At 40.2% G+C, this 21,302-nt stretch overlaps 1 protein-coding gene across 5 annotated transcripts in view; it reads left to right on the top strand.

Annotated features, from left to right (window-relative positions):
• The window catches only part of SLIT3 (slit guidance ligand 3), a 463,958-nt gene that overhangs the window by 252,221 nt on the left and 190,435 nt on the right, over positions 1-21,302 (top strand). For all 5 annotated transcript variants that reach the window (XM_079319922.1, XM_079319923.1, XM_079319921.1 and 2 more), the window contains one exon: positions 6,709-6,780. In XM_079319922.1, the coding sequence (XP_079176048.1) occupies positions 6,709-6,780 (72 nt within the window). The remainder of the gene's footprint in view (positions 1-6,708; positions 6,781-21,302) is intronic.

The following is a 21,302-nucleotide window of genomic DNA, read 5'->3' as shown; positions in this document are numbered from 1 at the left end:
ATTACAAATGTCTGCTCCTTATTTAGTTTAAACAACTGCTGATTTTTTTCTATGCAGGTACCACGCTGTCAGATTTTCCAGTTTCCTAATACTGTCCCTAATGATATGATTTCAAAAATATTCCTAATCTGATTCCCTAGTATGACTTCCTATTAATAAGGTCACTGGTTAGTAACATTCTGAACTAGAACTTTCCTTTACGTGTGGTATGTGACACTTGTCAACTGACATAAAAATGTAAATAAGTGCAAACCTTCCAAAACTGTAAAAAACACCACAGTAAGTAACTTTCATTTTCTCAAACACCCATTTTATCTTCCTCTTTTCTTCCCCTTTTCCCCTTTGGGGCTATGGCAGAGGAGAACAACAGATGGTTATCAGTCAAGAGTAACTAGGGAAACGGCAAAACCTGCCCCAATTGCTATGGAGACAGCCATTTCTGTGCTTGGTATGCACTATTTGTTACATCAGCAGCCAGAGAGAGTTTAAAAAGGGAAAAAAAAATGTTCTAAAGCACCTGATATTGAAAGGAAATCTCGTGTTTGTGTGTGTTTGTCCTTGCGGCAGGAGGAGCCTCCGTGTTTGTTTGCCACTCAAGTTTTGCTTTAACCTGATATTTTAGTTATTTTGTGACAGCAGCGTTTTGATTTGTGAGTTAATGTAATACAAATACTCAGAGTAAACACTTGGTAATTCTGAATAGTGTGCAGAATAATTATTCATGTTCCCCTTCAAATCAGATATTCCTCCCTTCTTGAATTTAACAGCCTGGCAGCACAGGTTGGGTATGAAAACTGAGGACAGAGAATGTGGCTCTGCCCAATTATTTCAGGCAGATGAGCTGTTTCTGCACAAAGCCTCAACAGCTTTGTCAAAACCTTGGGAAACAAAAAAAAAGGGAATTTTGGAACACTTGTAAAAATCTCAGAGTGAGATTGCAGCTTGATCAGAACAGCTGTATCAATCTTTTAATGTTCTAATATAAGCAAGCTCTTATAGAGTGATTTCAATGAGGCATAAATAAAGAGTAAAAATTAAGAGGGGGAATGCATTAAAAGCTACATAGAAAGAACTTCACATTATTTCAATTTAATTAAATTTAATATAACCTCAAAGCACCATCTTTCCCCTTTTATTTACATTTCCTTATCAATTAATACATGGATAAGAACTTTAATTTGGTATGTGAAAAATTTTAAATAGATGGGTTGGTGTCACTTTCCTTAGATATTGTAATATTATTGAAGTTCTGTAAGGGCAATAAATGTTATGGAGTGTCTCTCTAATTCTTACAGGTTAGGGAAGAACCTAAAAATTAGAGTGCAAACTTTACAGGACAAGGATGGCATAGAAGCAGCAAGAACCACCAAATAAAAAAGGAAATGGAAGGGAAAATGTTTTCCAAACAGAGGTTCTTTGAAAGATACAATTAGAAAATTTTTTTCTTTTCTAAAAATGTTTATATAATAATTTACAGTGTATTTACATTCCTGTAAAATCACTATTGAAATTCCTTTAAATATTTTGGTGATGTAATACCTTTAACAGGAATAAAAAATGCAAGTCTTTCCTTAATGAAGAAATGGCTGCTGCCTAATTTTTTATCTGCAGGTGTAAATACTATCTATAGCAGTAGCACAGTAATTTTATATCAGAGTAAAGCTTAAATGTGCAACTATTATAACACTGCTTTTTTGTGCTAAATGTGAAATATGAGAAAGGAATTTGAACAGTATAGATTACAGTCATCATTAACACTGGCTTTTATTTAAATATTTAACTAGATTTTGGGCAAAATACAGAAAAAAGGTTATAGTAATTTAACTACTGTCACAGTATAATTAAAAAACAGATTAGCACTTGAGCTCTGCAGTGGCCTTGGTAGTGTTTGAAAATGGAAAAGAAAATCCTTTACTGAATAAAGCACAAAACACTGGTTATAAAATCCATTATTGTTAAATGTTGATACTTGGAGGGTCTCTTCTCTGTGAATGTGAATGTTGCTAACTGCAGAAAAATGCTGAAATCTCTTATAGTTGGTGTGTTGTGAGGAAATCTTGCTAGTTATACAAATGTAAATTTTTAAACAGTAATTTTTTAATATTAATAAAAAAGATTATTTCAGTTTTGGTAAATTTCACCCTGCATGAATTTAAATCTTAAATGTTTTTGAAGGTTTTTTTTTGTTTTGTTTTAAAAAAAATCTTAAAGCTAGTAACATGATAAAATTATATCAGCTTTGTTACTGGGGATTTTTTATCTCTCAAATGCATTTGAAAATTAAATATTCCTAATTGTTGTGAGCAAAACCTTCAAGGCTTCGTATTTAAAGGATTATTTCAAATGGCAAAAGGATACCAACCTTGTAAACTCTTATTCCTTCTAAATAGTATTTGAAATTGACTCTTATTTATGATAGATCTTGTACCAGTCTAAATGGATAAACCAGAGTTACACTCTATCAGGTAAAAGGAGTTTTAAACATTTAAAGTGGAATTTTAGCCAAGCCATAGATTCTCCTGTGATACAAATCTGTTAGGATGCAGTATTATTTCACTTTTCTTAGAAAGGTGATTTGTGACTAAGTTGTTTTTTTCTTTAAAACATCAATTTTGAGTTTTATCAACCAGTTACATCTACTGTAGTTTCCTGCTTTTCCTTCAATAAAATCTGAGAGTAGTTATTGAGTCCAGATTAGAGCCAAATTACAGTATACATATGTCTTTATGTATTATAGCTTTGCCACGTGAAACGTCTTTTCCTCTAAAGACTTTGATAAAGTCTTGGATTGTTTCTAAGCATTTGTCTGTGTCACACTCCACCTAAATCCCATTTGCCCATTCAATATTTTCCTTGCTTGAGTGCTTTGCTCTGTTCTCTGAGGTCTTCTGGTATTGCTGTTATCTCTGGGCATTGTCTGGTTGCTAATTGCCTGTCACGGGGATCTGGGATCCCTGGAGCCTCCTAGGTGGGGTCAGGGTGGAAAATCCAGTCTCAGGGGAGCTGCTGGGTGTCCCAGCCTGGGATCTCAGCTCACTGACCTGTTCTGACAACATCACCCAGCCCAGCTCCAGAGCCTGGGTCTGCTCAGCTTCAGTGCTTTGTGTCTAATGCTTGAGAGATCCAGCATTTAACCCAAACACTTCAGCCCAAATCCAAGTTAGATGTCTGTGGAACTCAGCAAAATTTGAAAGTGTCACACAGCTCAGTTACTGTGGTTTCATTCATCCTTCAGCAGCTCACTATATCTCTGTGACAGCATTTTTGTCAGAGGCAGTCAAATCACTTGGTAGGTTTAGATAAAGTTTGAGCCTAGTGCTGTATTCTTCAGAAGGCAGAGTAAATGCAGGTATGAAAAGTCCATGTATTTTTAAAACTGCTCTTAAATCTGAGTTTGTGTTGTCTGACCTTTTACCACCAGTACATTGCACCACTACGTGCATAACTACCAATTTGTAATCTCAAGGAAAAGATTTTCTAGAAAAGCTTTGAGTGCTGACAAATAGAGGTGGCATTTAAATCTGAATCAAGGCTTCTGCACCCTGAGACCATTTTTAAAAATTCACCTGTAATCCTGGAGCAGGTGAGGTGTGTCTCAGGTAGCTGCCCTGTGCTCTGTGTGCCTCAGTGCTCTGTTCAGAATGCAGCAATGGAGAGATGGGAGCAGTGTCACAATGTTCCTCAGGGAAATGTAGGTTCCACCTGCTCTGAAGTATGGGGTTTTTTTCCTTTTTTTCTTTTTCTTTTTTTTTTTTCTTTTTTTAATTGAAATTTTACCTTCTCTGCATATGGTAATTATATTCAAGTAAGATGTTCTTCTCAGCAAATGTTGGGATGTCTGTTTGGCCCTTCGAGGAGCTGCATGCACAGCCTGCACACACTGAGTGTGTGAGCTGGCTGCTAGTCTGCATCACAGGGGGTTTGTTTTGTCTTCACAAGCATAAAAACATGTGCTGAACACCTTGGCTTTCTGTAAGACTTGACTGAAACTTTTCCCAAAAGTTTAAACTTATCACTTTGTTTTGGAAGGAAGACATTTAGATTAAACTCTCAAATTTCTAGTCTTGACTGAACCGCTCACCAGGGTGCTCTACAGAGGCAGAGAAATAGGATTTCCACCTTTACACACAGAGATATAAATAGGGAGACAGAGGGTCTTAAAACCTAATTTTAAGAGAACTAGCAGTTCTTTCCGTTCTGAGAAGAAATTCTCATATTTCAATGCAGATGTGAATGTGTTGGGGTGACAGATACCAGGAGACACAAGCTCTGTGACAAAGGAGCATTAAACATGTGAGTCTCACCCCAGAGACTGTGAAGAATTGGCTCACGGGCCATGGAATCAGGGAGTATCACTAATGAATATGTTCCCTATTTACTGATAGTCCTGCTAAGTGTGTGTCTTCTGAGCATTGAGAGGTTTCCCTTGCTGTGATCCTGTGCATCGATCACACAGACTAAACCTGGTTCTTGGCAGTGCCATGACTGGACCTGTGGAAATATGATTAAAATGCTCATTACGCTTTTTCAACAAAAATCAATCTATGAGAGTAGCAGGTTTTTTTAAAAAAAAAAACAATACCAACCAAGGAATCTCTTTAATCATAAGGCTTTGAGAGTAGCACACTGTGGGTTTATTTGCTTATTTTAGTGTATTTGGCAGAAAAATCAATATCATAGTATAACTCCAATAAAGATCACACAATATATAGTACTTCCCGTAGAAGGAGCAGGTGATTCTCAAGTTCAGGCTCCTTTCTCCTCATCATCTTAGTATCTGCCAACCTTCTGCTTAATAAAGCTAAGTGTAAAGTACTTAATCAAGCAGACAGCACTGTATTTAACTCATTTGAAGTTTATTCCTCTTCAAAATGCACCATCCCTTCTGTTTGAACAACAAATTTTTTGTCAATTAAACAGGGATATCAGGACAAATCTTCTCAGCAGTCAAAACCAGAGAGGTTTTAGGATCTTTTGCAGGTGGTCAGAGAAACAGAGAGATCATAAATATGCATTTATACATGTATATGTATGTATACATATTTATATATATTTACCTAGATATGTATATATTCTGTTCATTAATTGCTACACACAGAAAAATACTTTTTGGAGGACTGTACGTTCCAATGTCTGTCAGCATTGGAGACATTGCTGAAGTTTTGTCAAATTCACAGTTCTCCAAAGTTAGCAAATTCTACAAGAAACCTTAGTTGGGGCTTTATGGTTCTAAGGTTTTTAGTAGATTTTAGAGTGTGAGTGGGTTTTCCTGTACTTTAACTCATAAAAATGGCAATGTTCATTGATACAGACTACATCACAAAGAATGTTTCCCATGTTTGTCAAAATGTACATATCCAGGATGCTCAGTGTTAGCAGAACAAACTCAGTCTTTAGAGGGGTTCAGAAACATTGTATTTGCTCTGTTTGTGCTTTATTGTTGTATAATAAGAAAATCAGTGCAAAGGTCTATTTAGACCAAAAATTAGATGCAGTGAATGATTGGAAAGTGGTTGGTGAAACTATGCAACCATATTATACATGAGTGTAATGTATTTGCTAGTTGCATATATTTTTGTAACAAAAATGAGAAGCTACAGTGTAATCTTTGTATCTTTATTCGAGATACTTTACCCACATAGTACAAAAAGTCTCTGTCCCACAAAATCCACAGTATATGCTGTATAAAGGGCAATAACAGATAAGAGTCAGGAGATTGCATCTATTTTTTCATGAAATGCAGATATTTTACTTGCATGTGACTAGATATGTAATTTTATTTCTTTAAGTGTAAAATTTAAGGGATCAGATGTCAGAAAATGTAATCACTGAATTTTAAATTACAACTTTAATTCTTTTAAGCAGAGGAGACAGATGTAGCTGTCTTGCTGTATTCACATATATTGCAAAATACATTTAAATCATGCGCATACAGGGAGACAAATGAGAGAACTCCGCTATCCAAATATTAAATTACATGTTTTGAAGCAAAATAGTGTTTTAAGTGTACATGTGTATAATGCTTTTTGTCACTGGATTGCTCTCCCTGATGCAGTTAGACAGAATCTGTATTTAGTCAGAAATCTTTCAATAGAAAGGGCTACCAGATGGGACCAGTAACAATGCAGAGAGGCATCGAACCACCACAGACATTTGGTGCTTAGAATAATAAAAAGACTATAAAATTAGATTAGTTGAGTCTAATTTGGAATTGGTATATTCCCTATGCACTCTCACAGCTCTTGGGTAGATAAAGCCTGAAGATTTAGTACTGTCAGAACAGAGGACTCCAACTTCCAGTAAAAGAAAAAACGGCATTCTGGGAGGTCACGGAGGGCAGCCCAGTGACCTCCAATGATTTACAGGCCTTTAGCTTAATGAAATTGTTTCAGTGACATGACGGTAAAAGCTCATAATGGATTGGATGCCCTAATGTAATGAAATTACTCCCTTCTGCCTTTAAAAAAAAAAAAAAAAAAAAAAAAAAAAAAAAAAAAAAAAAAGGGAAAAAAAAAAGGCGCAATTAATATTTACTGAGACCTGCCAGGCTTCAGTGTGCGGAGCGAGCAGCGCTGTCAGACAGCCGCGAGCAGCCCGAGCAGCGGCAGCTGAGCAGGCGCTGCCAGGGGGTGGAGGGACACCTCGCTGGCGGGGAAACCCGACCTGGCGCTCCGAGCCAGCCTTCATCCTCTCCCTTCCTTTCTGCAGGCAACTGGACAACAACCAGATCAGCTGCATCGAAGATGGAGCCTTCCGAGCGCTGCGCGACCTGGAGATCCTGTGAGTGGCTGGGGCCGCGCGGGCGCTGGGGGGTGGCCGGGCTGTCCCCGCGCTGCGGTGCTGCCGCTCGGGGCTGCGCAGCCCCCTGCCCACCTCAGCAGGTGCAATCGACACTTGCCCGGGCTGCCGCCTCTGCTCATCGAGCCACAACAGCGACCTGTGCGCTGCCGCTCGCTGCTGGGGCGCGGAGCTCGCTGCTGCTGGAGCAGACGGGGCTCGGCGGCGTTCGCAGCGGGTCCGCGGGTGATCCGCAGCCGAGTCCCGCCGGGGCTGCCCGATGCCGAGCGCAGGATGGGTGACAGCTTCATGGGCAGCAATATTGCCAGATACGTGACCGCTGCCCTAGACAAAAGCTGTTTCAAAGGTGTTTGGCATGTGAGAGGGAGGAGAGACGGGCGCTTGGCAGCCTTGTTCAGTGCAGTCATTGGCTTCTGGGGAGGATCCTTCTCTGAGGGCTGAAATAACACCACGTTGTGCTCTTCATGTACCGCAAACTTTACACATAGGCTGTTAGACCTGCAGCACATACTGAAAAGGAGGTTTTGATCGTGAAAGCTGACTCTACCAGAGAAGCAGCACGTTAGATTTAGAGCGCTGTCATTGTAATGTAAATCCAGTATTACCCGAACTTGGCATCTGAGCAGATAATTTGCTTATTACCAATAATAACTTATTCACTTAAAGAATAAGTTTTCACAATATGAACTGCTATAAAGCTTTCCCTGTCAGCCAAAGTTAATCCTGCAAACTGAGTGTCAGTACTCGTGAAAGCACATAATTGTGAAACGCAATGGAGAGGGGTGGGAAGGACATACACCCTCTCCAAAATTCAAACCCTCTCATCCACCGTGAGTTCATGGCAGAGCAGCCCTGACCCAGTGCACACCTTCCTTCAGCAGGGAAGGCCTGCCCAGGCTGCTGCAGAGCTTGCCCTTAAATTACATGGGATGAAACAGCAAATGGTAGGTGGATGAAATAAGCACCTGCCTCAGCCTCCTGGCACCTGGAGACTCAGCAGAGTCACGACCTGGGCTCCTGAGAGCAGGCAGAGCAGTGGGGGGGACAGCAGCCTGTCCCACTCACCACGGGGGTCTGGACACGTCTGATCGGGCACAGGGCTGTTCCCAAGGGTGGGTCCACCTTGTTCCGATGCCCAAAGGAGTTCTGTGACAGGAGCTCTGCTTTTGGAGGGACCTGGTGGTGGCCGTGTCTGTCACAGCCCCTCTGTCCCCCAGGCTGGGACCCTGATGTTGATCAGATAGTGTGTGTTGCTCATATCGAGCTAACAGAAGGTTTCTGCAGAGTTTCTTATCTGGGAACTTACGTTATCGAGAGTATTGCTTGAATTCTGTAGTAATAGCACTTTTCAGGAAAAGTAATGTGTTACCACTATAAAATTTTACTTGTCTGTCAGATTGAAAAGTCTACTGTGTGGTGAAAGAAAAGAAGAAAGAAAGAAAGAAAAAATAAACTTCTCTAAAATGGGTTTGTTTTGTTTTGTTTTTTGAGGGACTGATTTTCTTATCTGCAGAGAGTGAATCAGTCCTCTACTGACAGCAGACTGTGCTATAACTTTCACTAAATAAGCTGTACAATAAATGGAGCCCTTTTTTGCAATATACTGAGTTCTGCAGGCACTGCACAAGTTGCTAGGAATGCATTCCTTCTCCCCTGGATGTAGTAAATGCTGAATTAGTTTATTTACCTCTCTGTTTTTAATTGGTTACTTCTGTGCTGGTTATTTGTGGATAGGAGAAGATGAGATGAGGATATATAAAATAGATCATAATCACTTCTTCAGTGCATTTTTAATTTTCAGCACAGACACACTGTTACAGGAACAAAATCAATATTAATTCTAATAGATGAGAAAACAGATTGAGAGTATCCATTTCTAAACTTATTTTTCTTGCAGTTACAAAATGCATGTTTTCTACTTCCAACATAATCTGATTTTTTTCCTGTGTTTTTCTTCAAAGAAAGTTTGAGAATTTAATCTATCAAAATAAATTTGCCCCAAAGAGTATAGTATCTTTAGTTGTAAAACAGTCATAAGTGTTAAAATTAAAGCTATCTGAACCGTCAAAGAACACTAACAAGTGAAACCAAATTTCTGCATTTCAGACCCACTGTGTATTTTATGCAGATATATTTTAACATACAATGCAGTATGTAGAAAATATTGAATGATTCTTGCAAAAACAATTCTAATTATTTGTTTGAACAGTTTGCCAGAGTACCAAATAATATATTTCTTCTTTATCTTACTGAAATCTTGTGACCTTTCTGTATTCAGTGTTTCCAGGCCTGCCTACAAAATTCTAAATTTTGTCTATAACTTGGGACAAGGCTTTGCTCAAAAAATAAGATTACTCTGTTTAGAAGCACTTTGGTTTCTGGGTTGGTTGCACATTTCATTCACCTTGTGCTCCTCAAAAGCCATGACAAGGAGCTTGGTGATTCAGTAGCTGTAGGAAGAGAAGCAGTTTTGTGCAGTTATCCTTCAAAATCCAGAGCACAACGTGACCCGTGTGACTTATTCCTTCTTACCAACAAGTTGTTTTCATTTACTGTTCTCATTTTCTTGTTTGGCTTTATAAATATGTTCCCATACCAGCTAATAGCACAGAGGCAAAGATGCAAACAGGAGTGAAATTTGTGCCTAAGTTGAGGACGTGGTGTGGGGAGCTGTGAGCTCCAGCTGCAGCCTGGAGCAGCCCAGGGCGCGGAATGCGGCTCCCAGCTCTTGGTCACTTGTGTGTTCAGGAGCCTCTGTGCTCCAGTGCCACAAAAAGTGCCACTGATTTTATGGCCTGACCTATGTAAACCCTAAAGCAGGTGCTGAGTGCTACTGCTGACTCTGAGTTTTGGGTTAAAAGATGCTAAAATGTTGAGTATAAAGTGCTTTGGTGCCTTGCCTTGATTGTCTTTGCCTGTGCAGCAAGTTGAAAATAATGAGAAATGACCTGCAGAACTGATGGACTCATCAGTTCCCATCCTGGTAGTTCTGCATTGGGGCTGGTTTTGTTCATTCTTGCCTCAGATTTTCTGAACAGATTCCCATGAAGGGTTCAGTTTCTTTCTGTTGATAAAATAGGAATTTTTTCTTGTTGACATAATTCCTGTCTTCTCCTTTCTATAAGATGGTAAAACATATTTCAATGGGTTTGGTCTTGCATTCCAAGATGTGGAAAAGTGTGTGCAACAATGGAAACAGCAATAAAATGCAAGATGGGCATATATTCATAAATGAGTAGAAAGAGTTATTAACTGTCTTATGACTTGTTGGCATAGAAATGCACAGAGATGTTGAAGAAAATTGGTGAGAAACCATCACTAATTAAAGATTTTTTAGTAGGAGAAGGTCTCTGCTCTGCTTAACTTTTACTTAGGTCCTGTGGCAATATCTGGCAATAACAGCATTATTGAGAAATGTCTATTACTGTAACCATAAGTATGATTAAAGGTTATTTAAAAAAGCCCTCAAAACCAAACCATAAACCCAGTGCAGTCTTCAAAATAATCAGCCACTATTCTTGTGGTGTGGTGATATGCTGTTCATATACTTTGTAGGTTAAAAATCAGTCCTTGGTTTTATTTCCAAATGCCCAAAACTACGAAGTATATGAGATAAAATATGTCTAAGGTTCAGAATTCCATGTCTCTCAGGACACATGAATAAAAGAAATTAATTTCAAGATAGCTCAGCTGGATAAACTGGTAATACTGAGTGCCTGAGCATACTACTGTCATTAGACTTAGAGGGCTGAACCATTTTTCTCAGTAAGAAACAGAACTCAGTTTAGCAAAAAGCCCATTAATTTATTTGTCATTGTTTTGTCTCTCTGGGATAACTGGAAAACTGTGTGGTGGCATGGGAGCTGTACTGTGTGGACAGCACAGAAACAATTATGAGTCACTGTTGACAACTTAGGTGGAGTATTTTACTTTTTTTATATATTGTAAAAGCTGTTTTTCTGCTCTTTTATAATGATAGCCAGAGGGTCCAGAGCTTGAACACATTCTATTAATTGCATAAGACTTTATCACACCAAGAGCTAATCCTAGGACGTCTGTGGGTAGTATTCTGTTAAAGAAGGGAAAATGGTTCTTGCCGTACAAAATAATTTCGGGGTTTGTTTATTGTTAGCCACATTAATTGTAGGTCATTCATATCATATGGCTGAGTCTGAAAATCCCCCCTCCTGAGTTTCACTTGCTTTTGGAATGAGTGAGCACTGACTGCCGTTGAGCCCGTAGCCGCACGCGCCCAGGGACTCACCAGTCCCCTTTGGGTGCCTTAGTGTCAAACATTGTGCCAATTCATCCAAAAGTATAATGAAAAAGTGCAAGTCTAGTCATCCAAATTTTTGTGACTTCAGTTCCAAATGAGCCCTAAATATATTATATTGAAAAGATTATTTCTTCTGATTGCGAAGTGTAATAAAGCTAAATACACCACCTTTCCTTTCCCAAAATCTTAAAATTAAAGAAACGAGGGAAATTTAAATTGTTCTATCAGTGTTTGTATGCAGAACCTTTTCTTTGCAAATAATTCTACCACACACTTCTTCCTGCTCCATGACAAAACCACAAACCTGCAAGGGCTGTGCTGGGGTTTTTGAGCTCCGATTCGGCCCCGAGCCGTGTCGGGTGGGACACAGCCAGTCTGTCACACCAGCCCAGCCTGCAGCCCCAGGTCTGTGCATTGTCTGCCACATCCAGGAATTGCAAGCATTTATTCCTGCTCTCCTTGTTTGGATTCAATATGTTCCTGTTGTAAATGATTATTTTGTGAAAGGTTTAGTATGTGCAATTTCTAATAGATATGTCATGGGTGAGTGTGCTTATAATGCACACTGCCTTTTGTCATAGCGAACTTCTAAGAACTTTTCTGAGCATGAATCAATATTATGTGCTATACTAGAATTTAATTGTTCCTAGGGTTGCCTCTGTATGCTGAACACTCAGTTATATAGTCAGTTTTACTTATTTGTAAAATGCTATTCTGGGCATGTCTTAAGCAGATAGAAGATTTTTATTTGCTTTCACAACCTGGAGAGACAGGGAGTGAAAGTCATGACATAATTGTAAATATATGAGATGTCATTGCTTAATGAAAGCCTGAAAATGCCACACAAATGTGATTTCCTCCTCTATTTTGCTGGAAATTATGGTCGGTTGAGGCAATCAGGATCAAATTTGAACTCTGTAAATCATGTTCCTATAACTGATACCAAAATACCTAAATACAGTAATGAAAACGAGAATTCTTTGTCAAATGATGTGCATAGCTAGTTTACTTATACTTGAGTACAGTGAAATTTAAATGATTGATGGTTTTAGTTTATGTTTTCCGTGGTTTGGGTTTTGGGGCTTTTTTGGGTTTGTTTTGTTAGTTTATTTGGAGCTGTTTTTTTACTCAAGGGTGTATGTTAGCTCAAATGTATGTAAATTAATAAAAGCAATTTAAAATCTCATTTCAGCAGTCAACATGAAAAGATGATACATGTAATAAAAAGTAATGGAAGAGAGTAACCACTCACAGCATGTGAGCAATTGAACTGTGTGCCTGCTTGGTGAAATTAGGTGAAAAACAAGTAGTTTGGCGTTTCAAGGAGTATCCAGTTTTCTGTGTTTAGCTTGTCTCACAGAAAATCAAATTATGCCAGAGGGAGTCAACAGTTGCTTTGGCAGTAGAGAAATGGTGTGCCCCAAGTATGGAGGTATCAGTAGACAAATGGGAATTTCCCCTTCTTTTCACCACGTCATTTATTGGACCGTGCCTTAGTTTCTTCTCTTCCCATTCTTCTGCCTCCTGTGTCGCTGTTGGTCTGTAAGGGAAGGAGAAATGCTCCTGGAGAACCTGGCTATGGTTACTTCAAGGTTTCAGTTTCATAAATAGTCAGGGATTAACTACAGAACTGCCTTTTTTCAGGTGAACTTCTAGAAAGTGGAGTGCCCCCCCAGTGGACCCTAGGGAAAGGAGATGCATAATCAGCATAACGAGTTGATGGAGGAAGATGGGGTGCATACGTGGTTATTTGATAAGAAATGTTTTTATTTGCTGATGCATGTCCGTGGGAGGTTTCAGTTTCATAAATAGTCAGGGATTAACTACAGAACTGCCTTTTTTCAGGTGAACTTCTAGAAAGTGGAGTGCCCCCCCAGTGGACCCTAGGGAAAGGAGATGCATAATCAGCATAACGAGTTGATGGAGGAAGATGGGGTGCATACGTGGTTATTTGATAAGAAATGTTTTTATTTGCTGATGCATGTCCGTGGGAGATCTGGTGTCCCTGCTCAAGACATGGAAATGAAATCTGAGATAACCTCTGTTGTACAGCCGATTACAAATGGGAGGTTGGAAGTATGGCATGGTGAAAGGAACACTATCCAGATGGCACCATGGTGACAGGCTTTATATCAGAGACCAGCCGAGACAAAATAACAGTGCCTAAGAGAGGGTCTCTGAAAATCACTGATGCCCGTTACAGACGTAATGTAACTCTCTCTTTATGGAGAGAATGTATTTGCATAATTCATTGATCAATGATTTTGTTAATCCTGCCGTATTCCAGGCATGTCCTCGCAAATTGATGAACATTTCTATCAGTCCTTGGTCCGGATGCCTAATTATGTTACATATTTAGAAAGATGGATTTTTCCCTTCCTGGAGCATATGTAGTAGTTGAATGCTGTGCTCATTCTCCTTCCCTGCCCCATTAGGTTGGAGGGTTTTTTCCCTTTAAGAGTAGCCTGGAGCCATACAGGCTGCAGAACTTATCAAGATAAGAGCAGTGACAAGTTAGAATTATTAGTTTCATGAATCACTGACCAGTATGCTTTTTGAGGAAGCCCAGTTTTATGGATTGTGTCATTTAAGCCTGGTGCTGCAGTCACTGCTCTGAGAGATTCCAAAGTCAAAAATGCAGGAGATACAGAGATTTCTGGCAAACCTTCTCTCCCATGATGTTAATTGTTTCATTTGCATGCTCTGCTCATCTTGTGACCTGCCCTCCCTCCCCTTTGACTAATACAGTTTCTTTGTCAGTAATATAAAAGATGTAGAACAAGCATTTTGACGGTTGAAAGTCAAGTGAATGTGAACGACTTAATCCAGAGGACACTCAGCTGTGTATTTAATGCTGATGTGCAGCTCAACACCTTAACCAAGGGCTGAGCTGAGGACTAGGATGGAATAAAACTCTCTGCTGATAAAGTTGAGGTGATGACACACTTCTGAGGGGACCTGACGAGCTCGAGGTGGATGAGCAGTCATTTGATGCTGCACTTTGCAGTTCAGTGTTTCTGTGACTCCCCAAAGCAGCAGGATGATGATGCTCCAGGAGCTGGATGTGGTTCTGTTGGCACCAGTGCAGCCTCTGGGGCTGGGGGGAGGCTGCAGGAGTGTGCACCACAGGTTCCTGTGGTGTCACTGTCAAATATCCCGGGATGTCCTCAGCCCTCCTGCAACACCGCCCAGGGTTCAGAGCTGGTGTTGTATGGGGGAGCTCCTGCTTCCTCTGGGCTCAGTCACAACAGTGAAAAATAATCAGTACAAAAAACATTTCAAAACACATAACTGCTCCCCTTCTTTTTTTTTCTGTGTGCAACTAAAGGCATTGTTTGTGACCAGTAGGGGGTAGATGGTTTGTCTTTCTCAGAGGTTGCTTTTGTCCCTCTGCTGTGCTAAGTACAGCATAGACAAAGGCTGTGAGCTGTAGCCAGTCTTCATTCAAGGGAGGGCTCAGAAGACTGGGAAGAAAGTAAAACTGTGATGGGAGCTCTGTGTACCGTTGAGTTGAGCAAGATGTCAGATATTTTACCTTAAACTGTCGCTGCAGGGACCGGGGTGCTATGCATTGCATATTACTGCCATTGTCCGATATTTTTAGCTATAATAATATTATACAATACAATACAATACAATAATATTGTCTCTGTAACAAATTAAATATCAAATCAGTAATATGTAGATAGTTAGCTTGGAACTGCTTGGAAGTGAAGTAGGTAACTATATCTGTACCTGAAAAAAAATCCATTGGTGAAACCTGCTTCTGATCTAAAGATCAAATAGGGTCTTTTTTCTTGGTGTTGAAAAGGTTATGCATATAATGTAGGGTATATATGGGTGTATATGTGATGATGAGAACATTTTAAAATTAATGTTAAATCATGAAAAGTAATTTTTAAAACGTAAAAGAAAGGAATAAGATTAATATAAATCAGATTTTATTTACATAGCTTATCTAGTCCTGGGTTTAAGAAAAAAAAATTAAGAGCTGCTTGAAAGATGGAAGTATAAAATAATGTCAAAGACTTTTGAAGACCAATAATCACAATTTCTATGTTAATTAAGAAATCATAAATGATGCAATTTCTTGTTAACTGGTTCAATATTTTTGAAGCAGAACTGCATTTCTTGCACTTCTGTTTTGGGGTGAATAATCTGAATGCATTGGTTTTAGTCTTTACGAGTGATGGGTGGCCATGCTTGGGACATCTACACATCTTTAGAAACAAATCTAAAAATGCTGTAAGGCCATCCAGAAACCTTTGTTATGATGTACCATGCTACTCAAGCTTTTTAGAGAAAATAGCTTGATCAGTTGAAAAAGCATCAATGGCTACATAAAACCATTGATGGAAATGACATTCGGTTGTGCCGTTAACTTTTTAAAATTGCCCGTATTCCCCTTGTCTGCTCAGTGCTGGGTGGGGTGAGGCATCTTGGTCTGCAAGTGCCAGACTGTCACTCGGAGTGGGGTTTGTTTGAGAATAAAGAGAAGATAACACAGTGGGAGCCAGGCTGATGGCTGTGCTGGAGGGGTGAAGCAGCACAGGCTGGGCAAGGTCTCTGTTCATCTCTAGAACGTTGGGTTGTGTCTGACAGCAGCAGGGCTTTGTTGGGAGAAGGGAGCGTGGGGCAGCACCCTGGCTCATGGCTCCCGGCGCTGGCCGTGGCTGCTGCGGGCGATCAATTGCCGCAATGCAGCATCTCTGCGACGGCGCTTTGGAGGCCAGAACCCCCGTTGGTGCAGGAGGCGGCTGCGGGCTGGGCGGGCTCTGGGGAGGGGGAGCCCACGCCGCAGCACCCACGCTTCCTACTGGCTCCTTGGGCAATTCCAGCCGTGTCTTAAAAGGGTTGGGTCCATCTCTTCTGCGAGACATCCCGTCTTCCCATCCGCGGGAAGGGCGTTAGGAGCCAGGTGAGGCACTCCAGCCGAAACTGGTAGGACAGACCCTCCACAATGGCAGGTATATCTTACTTTGGGTGCATGCAGAGAAACAGCCATGTCTAGAGAGCAATAGACTTTTATGTAGCTACAGCTCGGGCTTGTAGAATGTTCCTGAACAGATCATGGGGGCGTCAATTTTTTCTGTGTATGTTTTATTTTGCGCTTTTTCACTCTGTGGACTGGAGGCAAATGAAACACTGTGAGTATTTGCTATTCAGATTGTTACATTTCTTTCCCATGTTGCATGAATATAAGCAGGTATTGCTGGTTCTCATGGGCAGGTAGAGTTTGGGAGAAACATAAAAATTGGAAAGATAGGCATTTTTAAACGTATTGACCTTTTTCTTGTGTGATGCACACGAGTACTGTCTAATGCCTTATTAAAATAAAATCCTGATGGAAAGCAGATTCCTTTCCAGCTTCACCAAGAAACATAATTGACCTTGTCTAGAAACTACGTGTAGTCTTTGTTCTCTCGAAGCATTTCTTCCCTCTGTAAATGTAACTTTTCCCTAACAACTGCTCATACATGCAAGTCTAAACTCACAGAATGTGTATATCATGCATTCTCTTTTCATTCATGTGGATCTATATTAGTCTGTATTTATTTAATTTCCAGCATGGATGAATTGCAGATAGGGACATCACATACCGTTAGAATATAAAGTTATTCCACAAATACCTTCTCAGTCTCTTGCACTTTGGGGAGGCAATTTTGGCAGTTAAGGTGAAGTGTTCTCTCTTTACAAGATTTGCTTGTTTTCCTTGCACTGCTGTCCAGAGCCAGGAATTGCCTGTGCGGTTCTGCACCGCACTATGGCCATTGTCCTTTTGCTGGAGCTATGGAAGATCTCCTCCTGCTGCTCTCTCCCAGGGAGAATGCTGATGGCCATGGGATCTGAGACACTGAAATCAGAGTAAGGGGTGTTATTTTGCCTGCAGGACCTACTGGTTCTGCTGTTGGAATAAAATTGAACCCAGGGATTCGGGCAGCCCCGTCTTTGTGGATTCCCTTCACTGCCTCTTTCAAGGTGTTGGTAGAACATTTTACACCAACAGTCGTCTGAAGTGCCAGCAGAGCCATGTCACTGTGGGGTGGTGGCTCGTCCCTCTTTGTTCCCAGCGGGCCCCGCAGGCTCCCGCAGTCCCGCGGCGCTGCCGCATTGCGGCATTGGGGTGGCCACGGGCTGGCACAGTGACCATCCCAAGGAGACTGGGTATTGCCACAGAGCACCGACAATGGATGCAGAAATCCATTTTTATCACTTTCCCTACCTCAGAAAAGGCAACTGATTTCTATGTGCCACTCAGAATGGCTGTTCTGTTGGTGCTGTGTTCCTTGGAGGAGTACGGGAGGCTGTGTTCATGGTGGGAGGAAGCTGTAAGAATAGAGGCTTTTATCATAAAGCTGTAGCTTTAAAACTGCAGTGTACTCAGGACAGGACAAATTAAAACACAGCTTTGAAGAATGATATCTTTCCTTTCGGATCCAACGTTAATTAATTTATTTAGAATGTCTTTTGATGAAGTCCTGTAAGGAAATCGTAACACTCAGATGACTGAATGCTGAAACATTTTACCTTGGAAATGTCCATCATTGAAAGCCATCAACCTGAACAAATGATCAAAGTTGCTTTTCAAATTTTGGAGTTGAACGGTGTTAGTTGGAAGGGAATTGTGTTTATAGAGCTATTACAGCTTCAGAAAGGAGTAACCTGAAACAACTCTTTAGTCAGGGACCTGAGAAACTGTTTTATTTTGCTGAGGAGCTGGTGCAACAAATTTAAGGTTTGTATAATCTGACTTCATGTTGTTGATTCCTTTTCATCTTTTCCATAAATTCACTCTGGTAGACTTTCAGACCCCTGTATGCATTGAAAACCCAGTCCTGTTTCCATTGATTTTGTCAGCAGCAGAACAGAATCCATAGACCACAGTTCCTGACATGCATGCAGAAGGGTGACACCAAGAACCGTATTTGGTATGAGAGATCTCTTTATAACCTAAAAAAAACCCCCAAACCATGTCTACTTAACAACGAATTTATAATAAAGTGAAATAATTGTACTGAAATCTACAGAAAAAAATTTGGAGGAGTTTAAATGAAATGTAATTATATTTTTATTTATGTGGTTCTTGCAAAAATCTGTGCCTGGATAAATGGATTGCAGGGACTAGATTCACTCCCTGCTGAAATCAGCAATGGGATTTGCTCTGAGTGCAGCAGACATTGGTCTGGGTATTATGACAGCTGGACTTGTTCCCAGTGGTTCTAGGCAATAATATCAGCCCTGAAATTTGGTACCACAGAGAGACATCAAAACTACCCTAATGCTGCAAAAGATTTACTCAGTTTTCACATAAATACTTTTATTTCTTTTAGTCCAAGTCAAAATTCTGGATGTAATTGGGACTTAGAGCCACAACAGGCATTCCCAATGCATGCACTGTACTGAAAATTGTGTAGCCTTTGGGCAAAGACCTGAGAAAATGACTTGAGGAAAGCCAATGTTCATTTGCTATTTTTGAGTTTAGAAGAAAAACTCACTGGAGAATCCTTCATTCAAAAATAAAACAGTGGCAGAATAATTTCAGACTGCATTCTCTTATCCTTGCACCAATGCTTTTGTATTTTAATTCAAGCTGAACAGAATTTGCATTTTTTACCTAGAATTAAAGTGCCATGTAAAAGATTGAAAAACTGATTGAAACTTCTCTAAAAAGCTTTTTCAACTCTCATTAGGCATAGATGTTAGAAAGAATTGAGAGATGCAACTGGTACATGTATTTTGTACAGCTGATAGAGGTGATTTGATTGTGTGGGAAAATAGCAATGACTTCTGTGCAGAGAAACAGCAACTTCCTCTAGGGGAAACAATAAAACATTTCATATAAGACCATCTGAATGACATTCTTGATTAAACATCTAATGAAGTACACAATCTAAATTTGTACCTGTTTTCTCTGTATAAACTTTAGTATGTTTTATTTTACCTTATCCTATTCTCTGCTTTCTCTTGTTTTGTAATATTTTATGTATTTGGGTGCTGGTGTAAGTAAGTAAATTAAGGCGTAATGATATGTATGTGCATATCTAACATAAATTCACGGCTAAAGGTAACACCAGAAGGGTTTGGCCATATGTCACCAAAATCCTTAATTTTCCTCATGTGTGAATTTTTATGGCCTATTGCCCATTTCCAGTCCAAATTCCTAGTCCAAATCTCTTTATCTGGACAGCTTGCCCAGCATTTTCTTGCTGCAAGTTTTCTTTTTCCCTCTCTTACCTCCAACTCCTGAGCTTGCCCATCCCAGAGACTCCAGCCAAGGCATAGCCAGACTCTAGGAGCAATTAATGCAGTAATTACAGGACTTCAGTTAATGTGCCCTAAAATTATAACTGTGGGCAAATGTGAGCATCCTGGTTCTTGCCAGCTGACAAAACAGGCATTTTAAACGAAGAATCTATTATTAGAATAACTTAGTTTCCCTAAAGCCTCATGTTTTTGAATGGAATCTCTCTCCTTCAAGGGAAAAAAAATCTGCCTTAAACATCTGGCCTTTATAATAAGCTTAAATAGTTAAAATCTGACAGTTATATCCAAATTAAAATTAGCCACAGAATGGGAAGAACTAGGCAATTGTAGTAGTAAACACTGCTGGCAGTTTTGTGCATAATTCTGTGCTAAGCTTATTTACTTTATTTTTTCCATACATTTCTAAAACGAAGATTTTCTTTCCTCTCTGTCCTTGAGATATTCATACTTCTGATGTCAGCTGCCCAAGTTAATGATGTTGGAGCCTCTCACGTTGCTGTGAAGAGAACACTTGTGAACACATTGTCAAAAGACTAATACTAGAACAGAAACCACAAATTGGCAACCAGTTATTTTTATTTCAGTGGCTTCTCCGTGTCACCTGGAGACTATTTAGACCATTATTTGCCTGGGCTAACGTTGTGTTTAAAAATAGCACTTGTCTGGTGCCAACTCATTTTAGAGTTGGGTACAAATATTGAGACAACCCCCCAGCTGTTCTTGCTTGTGCTGCTAATTTGAGGTGTCAGCTCAGAGCTCTGCTGCTCCCTGTCAGTGAATAAGGCCCCTTGTGAGATCATTATGTTTCCTAACAGTGCCGAGTAACGGATTAATCAGTGCAGCATCAGTTGCTTTCATTATCTGCCCACATGGTCGTTGTGGGCTTTAACTTAAACAGTCTGTGGTGAGATCAAGGAATTGAGTACAAGAGGCACTCGGGGCTCACCACAGCTCAGAGAGATGCAGTTGAGTTTTGGGCATTGCCTGGCAAGTCAGTCTTGGAAGCATTGAAAGTCCAGGGTGACTGCACTCAGGGCTGAGGGGTGGAGTGCCAAAACCACCTTGCTTTTTCATCAGAGGCCATAAGAAACAGTAGATATTTAATTCAATGCAAATTCCTCTTGCCCTGTGTGAAAAATAGCTCTTTACAGCTATTGGAAATATAGCTCCTTTTGCCCTGCAATCTGAAAGTTAATTACAAACATTAATTATGGCAGCATATGAGACTCAAGTCTTGGGTTTATGACTAAATATAGATTTAGATTCCCTTTTTGGAATTGCTGCTGTCAGTTTTATTGGGTGCTATATGAGGGCTGGAGGGGGTCAGAAGTTGTCATCCACTGTCCCTCCCTGGGGCAGGCCCATCAAATCCAATGCCATTCCTGACAGGGATTCATTTAGTATTTTATTACAAGCTTCCCTCCCCATGGCTGCACACTCTGTAACAGCTCTTTTCTAAATTTTCCCTGTTCTTATTGTAAGAAACATTCTCTCTATATGTAATGAAAATCCCTCTTTCTGAAATTTAAACTTGTTACTGCTTTGCTTAACCCCTGGGTGAATACAAGGAACAGGGGATGCTTTTTTCCTTTGCAGTAGTATTTTGTGTGCTTCAGTGGAGGTTTAAAAGTAAGTGATATGAATTTGCTAACACAAAGGTCTAAGGTAATGGCACTTAATCTTGAATTATGCTGCTGGTGCAGCTCCCAAATTCATGTTTTGTCTCTGTATTTCAGACAGACCAAGGTTCTCCTTTTATGTCCATAAATACTGATGGTGATGTCTAATCTTGCATAGGCTCAACAGTTTCAATCCACATGTACACTGGGAAAAGACTCCTTCACTTTTATTTACCAGCACTACACACAGACATCCCCCAAAGCTTTGAGGTCTTGGATGTTGTGTTTCTGGCACTGTCAGGGGCAGAGTAGTGTTGTCTTCTGAGCTCCACTGGCAACTTAGG

This window comes from Erithacus rubecula (genome assembly GCF_903797595.1).
Source record: "Erithacus rubecula genome assembly, chromosome: 16".
NCBI lineage: Eukaryota > Metazoa > Chordata > Aves > Passeriformes > Muscicapidae > Erithacus > Erithacus rubecula.
The sequence above is the reverse complement of the archived record's forward strand: the minus strand, read 5'-3'. Positions and strand labels throughout refer to the sequence as shown.